At 39.0% G+C, this 13,815-nt stretch overlaps 2 protein-coding genes across 39 annotated transcripts in view; one reads left to right on the forward strand and one right to left on the reverse strand.

The window, feature by feature from the left end:
* Positions 1-5,108, reverse strand: part of ZNF829 (zinc finger protein 829) — a 27,107-nt gene extending 21,999 nt beyond the window's left edge. For 2 of the 19 annotated variants that reach the window (XM_040445751.1, XM_040445750.1), the window contains exons 1-2: positions 4,734-5,098; positions 4,084-4,152 (exon numbers count right to left, since the gene is read on the reverse strand). Coding sequence is in view for 9 of the 19 variants with exons in the window: in XM_040445740.1 (XP_040301674.1) it covers positions 4,084-4,152; positions 4,398-4,696 (368 nt within the window). In the remaining 10 variants the exon portion in view is untranslated. The other 17 variants (XR_005781576.1, XM_040445748.1, XM_040445745.1 and 14 more) reach the window with 17 other exon arrangements.
* A 64-nt stretch (positions 5,109-5,172) lies between these two features.
* Positions 5,173-13,815, forward strand: part of ZNF568 (zinc finger protein 568) — an 87,697-nt gene continuing 79,054 nt past the window's right edge. For 2 of the 20 annotated variants that reach the window (XM_040445664.1, XM_040445642.1), the window contains exons 1-3: positions 5,173-5,302; positions 9,428-9,608; positions 12,025-12,083. In XM_040445664.1, coding sequence (XP_040301598.1) covers positions 5,198-5,302; positions 9,428-9,608; positions 12,025-12,083 — 345 coding nt within the window. In that variant the 5' untranslated portion in view covers positions 5,173-5,197. The other 18 variants (XM_040445662.1, XM_040445655.1, XM_040445647.1 and 15 more) reach the window with 15 other exon arrangements.

The following is a 13,815-nucleotide window of genomic DNA, read 5'->3' on the forward strand; positions in this document are numbered from 1 at the left end:
GTGGGTCCATTTCTGGGTTCTCTATTCTGTTCCATTGATCTGAGTGTCTGTTTTGTGCCAGTACCATACTGTCTTGAGGATTACAGCTTTGTAATACAGCTTGAAGTCTGGGATTGCGATGCCTCCTACTAGACTATATTCTTTATAATAAAACTTTGGTCATAAATATAATACTTTGCTGACTTCTATGAATCATTCTAATCAATTACTGTACCTGAGTGAGGATCATGGGAATGTCTCAATTTGTGGTCTGCTGGGCAGAAGTGCAGTGCCTTGGGGATACCCAAGACTTGGAGCTGCTATCTGAAATAGGGCAGTCTTGTAAGACTGAGCCTCTAAACCTGTGGGGTTCTTTGTTAACTCTGGGTAATTATGTCAGAATTCAATTAAATTGTAGGACACTCAGTTGGTGTCCAAAAACTGGCGGTTATTGGAAAATGATACACATTTCCATCCCATAGGAGAATTTAGGTTATTTCTCCTTCATCTTAGACCAACCAAGGGGGGTCCTTTAGACTCCAGGATCCAAAATGGAATGATGAGACTGTTTAGAAGAATTTTTGTTGTGTTTTCTAGAGTTTAGAGGGCAAAGACTGTTTTGGACCAGATGTAGACCAATGGAGGGACAATGTGTCTCCCAATAAAAGCAGTAGATCACAGACTGCCCAAGTATAAGACAGGTATTATTTTTCTTTTTTTTTTTTTCTTTTTTCTTTTCTTTCTTTTCTTTCTTTTTTTTTCATCGTTTATTTATTTTTTTGGGACAGAGAGAGACAGAGCATGAATGGGGGAGGGGCAGAGAGAGAAGGAGACACAGAATCGGAAGCAGGCTCCAGGCTCTGAGCCATCAGCCCAGAGCCCGACGCGGGGCTTGAACTCACGGACCGTGAGATCGTGACCTGGCTGAAGTCGGACGCTTAACCGACTGCGCCACCCAGGCGCCCCAAGACAGGTATTATTAAGCAGCCATTTCAAGGAGATGTGTTGCCCACATCACAGGGAAGTACAATTAGAGATTTCCAGCAGGAATTTCTCCCAAAATCCCACAAAAGTACCCCATAGAAAATGAGTCAGTGCTAAACATCCATAAAAGGAAGAGACACCAAGATCAAAACAATAGCAACACTCAAGTAAGACTTTTCTCCTTACCTCCTCTTCCCTACCCATTGCAACCTCATAGGAGCCAGAAACTGCCTACTGGGTGGGAGAAAAGAAATTTAGGTTAAAGAAACGAAGAAGTTTAGCGTATGCCCTTTTTCACACTGTAAGCTTCTAGCTTACAGCAAGGCTGAACTCAAAGAAAAGGCTTTAAATGAAACTTACATATTATTACATTCAACTGGAGATTGTAATTAGCAAAGTGAGACTGACCTTGTCACTAAAAACAACTTGGTAAAGGATACCAAGGAGTGATCAAATCAATTACAGGGACTGCACAAGTTTTTGACCAGGGCAACAACAACAACAAAAATTAGCACACAGAGACAGTTGAGAGTAGAAATTATGAAAAAAGAATTATTTTGCTTACTTCCTACGGAGTCCTGCTTATTTCAAAGTTATGGTTATAAACTGATTTGGTTTTCCAGGTACACATTCATATCATCTGCATAGTGATAATCTTATATCCTCTTTTCTAATTTTTAACCTACTTTTTTCTCTTGTTAAAGTGCTTTGGTTAATAACAAGAGAACAAAGTTAAATAACACTGGTGATGGTGTATATCCTTGTCTTTTTTCTGATTTTACTAGGAATAGTTCAAATATTTCCTGATTAAACATTAGGTTAAAAAAATAAGGGTGCCTGTCTGGCTTAGTCAGTACAGCATGCAACTATTGATCTGGGGGTTGTAGGTTCAAGCCCCACATTGGGTGTAGAAATTACTTAAAAATAAAATCTTAAAAAAAAATTATCTTTCTGTATTATTCTACCACCCTAGAGTTATTCCCATTAATAATGGGCAACAATTCCCATTAATAATGGGCAACAATCTTCACTATAGCAAGCATAATTAGAGGCTGATGGGAGAGGGTAACCTGATATTCTGGGTTTTGGCACAGGAGAATGGATTGAAAATACTAAGCCATCTTCTAAAGAAACTCAGATAGAAAGGTCTTAAACTGAATAGATTTTGGGCAATGGATTCTTAACCTGATTTCCTTTGCCTCTGTACCAAACACACATATTTAAAAAATTGAGAGTAGACCCACCTAGTTCCAAATTTATACTTCAAGAAAATTCTACATACTGAGTTCTCTACTTCAGTACATCCTAATTTTCACATAAGAGAATCATAAGGTGAATGGATAGCCTTATGATTTATAGAGTTCCCCAAGATTAGAAGTGTTAAAATACAACAGAATAAACATATTTTTACTACCAGCTGGGGAAAGGATCCTAAAACTCTAGCTATCTGACATGCCCTCCACCCCTCCTGAGACCAGGCAAGGTTTTTTTGCTTAACAGTGCTTTGATTTGAACTATATGTAACAACTCTCAAAACCAGAAAGAGATTAAGAGACAAAAAAAAAGGTAATGATAAGAAATTTCAACCTAAGTTTAATTAGAGCCTGAGAAGGGAGAAGAAAGAGATAATAAGGCAGGGGCAATCTTTGAAGGTGGCTGAGAATTTTCTTAATAAACTAATAAAAATCACCTATTCACAAATTCAAAAAATGCTACAAATTCCAAGCAGATACAAGTTTTAAAAGGCACATTTAGACACATTATACTAAAATTACAGAAAACCAAAAACTGGGATAAAGTCTTAAAAACAGCCAGAGGAAGAAAAGCCAAAATACCTTCAAAGGAGAGAAAAGCTAGAATAATTAAGACTGTGATATTGTGATAGAGCAAAAGAACAAGGAGGACAAACAGTGTATGTCCCATGTACATAAGAACACTGGATATTTATATATATTTGGATATATCTGAAACGAGAACATAATGGACTAATATATGGTACTGAGAGAGCTAGAGAAGAATTCATAAGGGGGAAAAGAACCACAGGCTCCACTTTATGCCATATACAAAAGCCAGAAGTGCATTAAATGTATAAATAGGAGAGGCAAAACCTTTTTTTAAAGATTTTACACCCAACTCACAGCCCCAAGATCGAGAGCCACACATCCCACTGACTAAGCCAGCCAGGCACCCCAGAAAGGCAAAGCTTATAGCTTTAAGCATAAATATAAAAGAATATTTGCATAACCTTGGGACAAGAAAGGATTTCTTAAAATACAAAAAGCACCAACCATAAAGAAAAAAATTGTTAAATTTGACTATGTTAAAGTTAGGACTTCTTTTCATAAAACCACCTTAAAGGAAGCGTTAAAACAATCTAAATAGTAGTAAAATATAATCAATGAAGGACCCATATCCACATTATATGAAGAACTCCTATGAATCAACAAGAGACAATCCAAGAGCAAAAATAGGTAAAAGATTCTAATCAGGCAGGTCACAAAAGAAGAAACCCTAATAACCAATAAACATATGAAACAGTGTTTCATCTCATTATTAATCATGGGAGTCCAATTTCAAATCTGTGTGTGTATGTGTAAATATTTAAAGATTTCAAAGTCTGACATAACTGATCTGAAAAAAAAGGACCAGAACTCATTCATACAAAGAAATAAATATCTTTGAAAAATAGTATTCACAAAGACAATCTGACAACACAGGAGAATGACACTTTTTAGTGAAAATGTAGGACATAATATGGTAAATGAAGTATAATTTGATTTTGTAAAAATAATAAAAATTCATCAAAATATTAACTAGTTATTTGAGTGATTACATTTTATTTTTTCTTGGTAATTCTGTTGTTTTCAAAATCTCTACAGTAATCATGCTTTTATTTTAAAATCATAATATTGAATTTATAAAGAAGAAAACAACAAACACAAGTAGAGCCATTTTCCAAATAAGTGAACATTAAGTATTTGGTGCTGTTGGGCTTTAATACCAGGCTGGACTATCTTTTCCTCTAATAGGGAAATTACAGCGATTTATAATCAAATGGCATAACTTTATTAAACATTTAACTTTCAAAAGAAAGAAAGCAAAGAGGAAACCTCAACACACCTTGGACATTGCTTGCAGAAGTTCATTTTGCATTCTTTCCTTCTCTTCTGCACCTGGATAAGGGTAGAACTGAGAGAGGAAAAATTGTAAAACACCAGGTTTTACTTGTTTCCCAAACTAGTCTGGTCAGAGGTCAGCCCAAGCCCCAGCCCCAGCACCCAACACACAGGGAATGGAGATCAGAGGAGAATAAGGCATCCTGCCCAACCCCGGTGTGTCAGGAAAAAGCTGAGGTCACTGCTGTCAAGAGACTATAATCTGACTAAACTTCACAGAGGTTCCCCGGGGACAGAGTTCTGGAGTTACAATCTTACACATGGAAGGAGCCCCATAACCAGACACACTGCCGCCACACACTGGGCATGGTCATACTTAAATCAATGGGATACGCAGCCCACAGCCGCACACACAGAGCCACACAGGGTAACACAGTTATAATCACATTCCCATCACTGAACACGTAACAGTTACTCTCGTACAGTCGCAGGGTCACAGTCATACACCACCATAGGGACACACGCAGCAGCAACCCCACAATGATAGACAACTGATATCTGCACACAGGTCTCAGTGTCACAATCTCACAGACGATCCCACAACCTCCCCTTTTCATGCAGCTCCGCTCGCACAGACAGGACCCAATTCCGTACCTGCCTCCGGTCTCCTCAACTTAGGCCTTTCGGGTCTCCCGGGGTTGCAACCTGCATAGCCGAGCCTGTTCCCCCGGGACCCACGGACCCTCACCTCATGGATCTAACGGTCCCGCCAGACGTGACGAAACGTTCCAGTTCCTGCGAGAAGAGCGACCGGCCACCCGGCCCTCTGGGAAATGTGGTCCAAAGCTGGACCCACAGCCAATTCCTCTCGGCGCCCTGCCTGGCCCTTCCCGAAACGACTGTAACTGCAATTCTCGGCGTCTAGCCGAGTCTCAGGGTTGAGAGGCACTGTAGCTTGGCAGGCTCCCGCCGGCCCTCGAGCGCGCACCTGGCCCGCGCCCCCTCCCTCACACAGGAAACTCAGACTGCGTTCTGGCCGGAAGTTGAATCGGGCCGCGAAGCCTTCTGGGAGGTGTTGTTGTGCTCAGAAACGTCCGTTGGGAGGCGGGCGCGAAGGGATGGTTCAGCCTTGCCGGCGCCTGGCCTGGACCTTTCTTGTGGGTCGCTTTCACCCAGCCTCCCACATACTGCGCTGTGGATGCGCATTCGGGCGTTTCCAGCAGGTGACGCTACCGCGTCCCCGCGGCGGGGCATGGGGGAGGGGTTTGAGGTGTCTGGGCTGCTCAGTTGCGTTGCTCACGGGGCGGGGCCTCTGAGGAGGCCCTGCGCGTCTGGAGTGGCAGCGGTGCAAAGTGCCCGGGGTTGGGAAGTACGCGCCTGTCGGGTGGTTGGAGTTATTGGAACAAGAAACTGTGGTGGGAGTCAGTGTGTGTGTGCGTGTGTGTGTGTGACTGTGGTGATGTGTGTGAGAGTAAGGGGGCGTGGTTGCGTGTGAGTGTAATGGAGTAATTGTGATGGGACATATGATTGTGGTGTTGTGGTTGTGTGTGGCGGTAGGGTGTTTGTGTGGTTCTCGGAGAAGGTCGATGGTGAGGTTTTTGTGATGTGTAGTGGTTCTTGTCTTATTTGAGTTGACTTCGGTGTAGCGTTTGTCATGGTTGGTAACTGCTTGGAAAAAAAATCTGTATAAATTTTTTTTGTATTTGGTTTTAAGCAGTCCTCCCTGCCCTCCTTGGCCACTCCTTAGTCTCCTTTGCTGTCTTTTTTTCCCTGGAAGTTCTTGGCTCTTTTCTGCTGCTTTCCAGTTTTCCTGTCGACCTTTTCCAGGTTCATTATCTCAACATCATATGGCTTGCTTCTTATCATATGTATAATTTAGCTATTGTTATGATAATAATGCTGCCTAACAAACTACCCCTAAACTCAGTGACGAACTACAGCAAGCATTTATTCTCATGGTCACCTGTTCACAGGTTTTCTGTGTTGAGTTTACTTAGGCTGGGGTTGGCTGGACTGCAGTATGGATTTAGATCTGCTCCACATGTGTTCTTTCTGCTGCTCAGGCTAAAAGGACAGTGGTTAACCATGACATGTTCTCCTCATTATGAATCACCAGAGCCCAAGACAGATCATACAAACACCCTTAAAAACCTCTGCTCCTAAATATGCTAATAATACGTTAGTCAAAGCAAGCCACATGGCTAAGCTTAATGTCAGTTACACCCAAAATGGGAGCACAAGGCAAAGTTACATGGTGAAGAGTGAATATTAGTGGGGGGGGGGGGGGGGGGGGGGGGGTTTGAGAAATATAGACCAAGATTCTAATCTACCACATTACAAAACATGTCTCTTTATCCTGGTGAATGCCTTTTAGTCCAAGTTCTCTTTTGTCTGATAATATTCCTTTTCAGGTTTTGTTACTGTATTACCCAGGAATTTCATTTTCCAACCCCTTCTTTTTATGTTTTTATGCTTCAGATCTCTTGTAAAGAGTATATTGCTGGGCTTTTTACTCTTTTATCCTGTGTGAATGTTGTTTTAATAGGTGAGTTTAATTCATTTGCATTTATTGGCATTGCTGATATAAATTTGTTTTTTACTTATTGCGACTTTTTTATTGTGCACATTTACCTTATTCCCCTTTCCCTCTTCAGTGCTTTGGTTTCTGTTCTTTTCCTTGAATTTTTAATACGCACACATAGCAAAATCCCCACTTAAGATTTTCAAACACTTGAACTCCAAACTACCCACTCATTTCTATGTTATTCTTGTCTAATGTATTACTTTCTTCTGACTTTAAATGCCCCGTTAGTAGAGTTCATTTGTTAAATACATATTTATGTGTATATATATATGTGTGTGTGTGTATGTATATATAAAAATGTGTACATATGTGTTTTTATATATATGTGTACATATATTTTTAAATTTTGATAAAATAGAGATAACATAGCACATAACATAAAATTTACCATCTTAATATCCGCACCCCCATTTTAATTGCAGCATTATTTACAATAGCCAAGATAGGGAAACATTCATCGACAGATAAACAGGTACAGAAAATGTGGCATATATATACAATGGAATATTATCCAAAGAAGGAAAACCTGCCATTTGTGACCACATGGATGAACCTGGAGAACAATTACGCTATGTGAAATAAGCCAGTAGCAGGACAAGTACTACATAATTCCGTTTGTATGACATATATAAAACAGATTCAAGAAGCATGAGAAGAGAAAAATGGTTGCCAGAGCTTGGGAGTAGAGGGAAATGGAGAATTGTTGTTCTGTGGGTATAAAGTTTCTGTTGTGCAAGATGAATAAGTTCTAGAGATCAGTACAACATAGAACCTATATTAACAAAGCAGTATTATGAACTTTGTTAAAAGTATAGATTTCATGTTAATTATTCTTATAGAAACAAAACACAAAAGAACACGAAATTTTTAGAGGTAATAGATATGTTTAGTACTTTGGTTATGGAATTGGTACTGGATATATGCATTTGTCCAAACTCACCAGGATGTATATGTTAAATGTGTGCAATTTTTTGTGTATTAATTATACTTCAATAAAGCTAAAAACATTTAACATTTTAATCATTTTTAAATGTTGAGTCCAATGGCATTACATTCATATTGCTATAACACTATCACCATCCGTCCATCCATCCATCCATAGAACTCTTCATCTTGCAAGACTTTATACCCATTAAACAATAATTCCCCATTCCTTGGATTCCCCAGTCTGAGCTACTATTCTACTTTCTGTCTATATGAATTTGACTTAGTACCTTATATAGTTTGGATCATACAGTATTTGTCTTTTTGTGACTGGTTTAACTTGGCATAATGTCCTCAAGATTCATCCATGTTAAAGCATGTATCAGAATTTCCTTCCTTCTTAAGGCTAAGGTTCCACTGTATGCACCACATTTTGTTTATCCATTCATCTGTCAGCACATTCTTTGGTTGCTTCCACCTTTTGACTATTGCAGATAATGCTGCCGTAAACATGGGTGTACAAGTCCCTGCTTTCAGGTTTTTTGGGTACATCCCCAGAAGTGGAATTTTAGGATCATATGGTAATTCTGTTTTTCATTTTTTGACTGCCATACTGTTTTCCATAGTAGCTACACCATTAAAAAAAAAATTTTTTTTAATGTTTATTTTGGGAGGGGGGAAGAGACAGAGTGTGGCAGAGAGAGAGGGAGACATAGAATCTGAAGCAGGCTCCAGGCTCTGAGCTGTCAGCACAGAGCCTGATACGGGGCTCAAACCCATGAACCGTGAGATCATGATGAGCTGAAGTCAGCCACTCAACTAACTGAGCCACCCAGGCACACTGTGGCTACACCATTTAAAAAATTTTTAAATGTTTTTTAAATTTATTTTAGAGAGCAAGCAGGGGAGAAGAGAAGAGAGAGAGACACAGAAACCAAAGCAGGCTCCAGGCTCTGAGCTGTCAGCACAAAGCCTGATGCGGGGCTCAAACCCATGAACCGTGAGATCATGACCTGAGCTGAAGTCGGACGCTTAACTGATTGGGCCACCCAGGTGCCCTGACACCATTTTTTTTTTAAATTTTTTTTTAATGTTTATTTATTTTTGAGACAGAGAGAGACAGAGCATGAATGGGGGAGGGGCAGAGAGAGGGAGACACAGAATCAGAAGCAGGCTCCAGGCTCTGAGCCATCATCCCAGAGCCTGACGCGGGGCTCGAACTTACGGACCTCGAGATCGTGACCCGGGCTGAAGTCAGACGCTTAACCGACTGAGCCACCCAGGCGCCCCGCCCTGACACCATTTTAATGAACATTTTTTTGAGCACCTATCATCAATGGCAAAAACAGATAAAATAAATCCCTGTTTTCATGGAGTTTATATGAGGGGGTACACAGACAATATGTATGATAAATAAATTATATAGTTTGTTAGTGATAATTGCTATGGGGAAAAAATAGAAACTGTGTGACAGATATTAGGATATTAGATATTAGGATATCTCAAAATTATTGTAATTGAACGTTACTGTTTTATTTTGTTCTGTTATACAGTGCAAGGATTATTCTGTTGCATATTATTATTTTACTTTTTACCTACTAAAGGCTCAAAGCAGATGATAATATTTCTTAACTTGGCCATTTTATTCATCCAATATCATTGTGATGTGAGTATAATTCTCATTTCAGATGAAGAGTATTGGAATTCTAAATTGCAACTCTTTTACCTCAGTTGCAAAGATAAATGGGAAATGGAATAGCTGCAGCTCTCTTTTACTCCGAATCTAGAGTTGCTGCAAAGCTGTCTTTTTTTACTCACCTTTGTATTTGTCTCTGCACAGGGTCTGCACCTTTATGTTCACAGAAGATATTTGAAGAGCAGACACTATGTGAACATCACTGTGGTGTTTACCTTGTTTATCTATAGTCTTGGTGTTTCTCCTGAGCACTTGGTTCAACCTAGGTTGCTAAGTCTTTGGGTTTTCCTCCAGATTTCTGCTGTCTCTGGATCCAGCCTCTCTGGTCAGTGATTCCAATGAATGTGAATTATAAGCAAGGAAGTTAATTGTTTGGGGCTGTATTAGTTATCTACTATTGTGTAACAAGTTACCTTAAAATTTAGTGGTTTAAACAACAGGAAATATTGTCTCACTTTCTGTGGGGAATGAGGAACAATTTATCTGGATACTGTGGCTCAGATATTTCATGAAGCCGCAGTCAAGATGTTGACAAAGCTGCAGTCTTTGGAAGACTAGATTAGAGGTGGAGGATTTGCCTCCTAGGTGGCTGGCAAGCTAGTGTTAGCTGAGGGCAGGAGCCTCTCCCTATCGGTGGTTGAGTGTCTTCATGGAATGGTGGCTGGCTTCTCTCAAAGTGCATGGTTCAAAAATGTACAATATAAAAACCACAATGTCATATATTGCTTAATTTCGGAAGTCACACACTGTCATTTCTGCAACATCCTATTGGTTAAACAGATCGACTCTATTCAGCATGGGAAGGGTGTACAAAAAACATGAATACCATAAGGCAGTGATCATTAGGAGCCATCTTGGAGGCTGGTTACCATAGGGATCTAGTGAGAAAAAACAAGTAAATTGGATTTGTATCATAAGTCCACAGGTCCTCCCTCCACAAAGATAAGACAGATCTGTGATATAACTAAAAGGAAGCCTGGAGGACAGGTATCCATCATGGAAGGAGACCTTCTGACCTGAGACCTCTCCTGGAGGCTGGAGAGTCCTGAGATAGAGTGGACCCTGGAATTGCTGGATCTGCAGCTTATTTTAACCCTTCTGCCCTGAGTGGGCAAAGCCTGAATGACTTCTCAACCTTGAGACATCAGCAGTAGCTGTGTGACAGTGGAGCGTTTTACCTAGATGATGGAAAGGAGAGGTGAGGTGGTTCAGAGATGAGCAGAGTTTAGGAGAGAAAGGCTGTACATTGAGGGGCAGAAAGAGTAAAAAGAGTTAGGAAATTCAGTACTCCTAACAAGAAAGTTCATATTGGTGATAATTGACTGTGCAGGGTAGACATTTGTTTTTTATTTATTCACTTGATTTTTTTAAATAAGTATTTTAAATGTAATTTCTATCTCTCTTACATTTAGATTTTTTTGTAAAGGGCTGTCAAATATATAACCATAAGCAAAATTTCCTACTCTATCCTTTCTCATCCCTTGATCCCACTCCCTAGAAGCAACCATTTTGAACATTTTTGTGTTCAGTTCCACTTTCCTGAATAACATCCTCATACAGCTCATGCTTGATTTCTCAGTTTTAGATATTTCCTGGTGACTTTTGACAATGGCGATAGGGATTTATCTCTGTTTTCTACCTAACCTCTTTCTTGTCTTCCTCATCTACCCTTCCCCCATTCACCTTCTCCTAGTCCTTCTTTCTAATATGGTGTTATTAGAGGTTGAAGGTTGACGAGATGCCAGGATATGCATCTATTTTGGGGTGGGGGGGGTGGGCTGGTCAGTTTTCCCAGCAAGAAGTCCTAGATTTTGCTTGAGGAGTATAAGCCAGAAATGCTTTGGGAAGGCAAATAAGGGTAGGAAGTGGTGAGAGGGGAGAGGGAGGATACCTCATCTTTCAACATTACAACTTTCACTTTAATTCCCTTATTTTCTCTACATTGCTCCTGTTCCCATCCCTGCATTTGGTTCCCATCCCATACTCCTGGTACCTAGTGCCCCATTCCTAAGCCTTTCAAGGGTTCTGCCATGGTTTCCCCACCCTTCCCCCACCCTCACTTAAGCTGCAGCTTTCTCTAGTTAATTAGATAACAGTCATCTGTCTCTAGCTTCCAAAATTTTGTTGATATCTCTTATCTGCTGAAGTCTCTATATCCTTTATCCTTGTGAAATTCAGCTTCCTTTGTTCCTTTACTTTCATCATGGTTGGGTTTGGAAGAGGGCAGAAGTAAATGCAAATATGCACTCTTCTATGAGTTTTTTAGATTAAAATTTAAATTAAATTGTTTGAAAATATCATTAGAATCATGATCGCATTTTATTTTTTCCATCATAAGAATGTTTCACAATGCCTATAACTTGTCTCTGATGAAAGTTTCCCACGTTATTTGCAGTGCTTCATAAATTATATAATTTTTTAATCTTTGTAGTATTTATTAGTATGTACTTGAAATAAATTTCCTAGTAAGAATAAAATAACAGGTTCCTAGGGAAAAGCTATATTGTCAATAAATTCATTGGGCACCCTGTACTTAGCCTTTCATAAATTCCCATTGGACCCTGTATGATTACATTAGTCTTTCATGTACATTTCAGCATCTCTATAGCCTAGTGGTCACTAACATTTCTCAGTGCTTTGAGGATCATTATAGATGATATTATAGCCACCTGGTACTGAAGATTTCTATAGTCCTTTGTCTGGAGCTCTGAAGTAAATTTGCTTTATTTCTCTTCCCTCAGCTTGGCATTCTCAGGACTCTGACCTTTTGGAGGAAGAAGACGATATGACCAGGTCTCTTGTACGTTTTAAGCATTTATTTGTTTCCTGTATTATTTTACAATGCAGTAGTAGTGGGTTACCTTAACATACCAGTATATTGGAAAAAAACTAAATTGATGAAAATTAAGGTAAGGAAAAATACAGATGGAAGATCAGAACCAGGTAAAATTTGGGATACGGCTATACAGAAACAGGCCCATACAAAGTTATTAAAGTTGAGTTCAATTTGAATATGAGTGGGAGAAACAAAAGCAAACTGTGACACAAAGTTTATTCCATAATTTGCACTGTTTATGAGGAAAAAGCTATTAAGGAAGGAAGGAAAGAGAAAGCTTTTCATTGGCACCATCATTCTTATACTTTTAAGCTTAGATTTTTTCAAAGTCTGTCCTGGCCAAAGATTAAAAACTAAAATTATCTGGAAGAGTAAATAGAACACATCTTTAAAATGATCCTACATATATATTTTCTTCAGTTGAGATTATTACAAATTGAGCTAAAACATACTAACATTCTATGGAAAAATCTAGTTCTCTTATCTATAGCTTTCCACATTTTTTTTTTATTATTGACTCAGAGGATGCAGTATTCTTTGTCTTCTTGCAAAATGACTTGTTCTCCTTTGCTCTTAATTCTTTTTGTTTCCAATTCTAGAATCCCTTACGCCTCTGTGGTTTAAATATTATCCACTTCACTACCTCTTTTTCTCAGCTTATACTTTCCATCCTGAGACACACAAACACACTTCTTTTGGATGTGTGATCATGTGGTTCATGCAGTTATTTCTCCTGTTGGCAGACTGCTTCCCTAGGCCTGTGGAGACTTAGGTTCAAATCTTGGCCCAGCAACTTACTAAGTGCATGTTATGGGCAGGTTTCTTAATCTCTTTGGCTTTAATTGTTTATAAATGGGAATTATAATAATACTTATCCCATAGGAATATTGGGAGGGTTCAATGCATATAGTAAGTGCTCCATAAATGATAAGTATTGTTAATAATTGTTAGCTGTAGAAGTCCTTCCCACCTGAAAAGGCCTTGGGATATGTTGGCTGTATTCATTGATTGCCTTTTTAGTTTGACATATGAAACCAATGAGATAAAAGAGAATATGCCTGGTTTGGGTTCATACAGTTAATCCTTCTCTTTGGTAAAACCCTTAAACACTGTAATAAGGCAAACAGCTTATTTTGCCTTTATAAAAGGGAACAGCTTTTGTAATGCCGCATAAATATACTAACAATTCTTAAAAACCAATAATTAAGAAAACAGAAAATATCATGAAGAACATGAAGAGGCAGTTGGAAGAAATGAAGGTGGCCAGTAAATATTTTAAAATATTAATGTCAAAAAGAAAAAGACTGTTCAGATTTGCAGTTACATTTTTTAGGTGTATTTTGAATTGGTGGGTAATGACCATCTTTTATAAGAAGATTCCAAATAATTAGTTCACACATGCATTTTGTCTATGTAGTAGAAATCTGGAGATCAAGCAGTTGTGGTCTGCAAGTGGAATACTCGTAGCTATCAAAAAATTCATAATAGCTCTTGTCAGATATGAAAGCCAAATGTTTTGGACTATCAAATAGAAATAGACTGCCTCTGTTCCTGGGCTTGCAGTCCCAAATTCATTCTACAATACGGATATAAATCTAGTCCATGGCAATTTTTATTTATGTGTGAATAGACTAAGCTAGAAAAGCAGCTAGAAAAATTTTTCTACGACAATAATAGCTTTATTATGTGCCAGGTG

This window comes from Herpailurus yagouaroundi, unplaced genomic scaffold (genome assembly GCF_014898765.1).
Source record: "Herpailurus yagouaroundi ecotype Mexico unplaced genomic scaffold, PumYag 194, whole genome shotgun sequence".
Taxonomy (NCBI): Eukaryota; Metazoa; Chordata; class Mammalia; order Carnivora; family Felidae; genus Herpailurus; species Herpailurus yagouaroundi.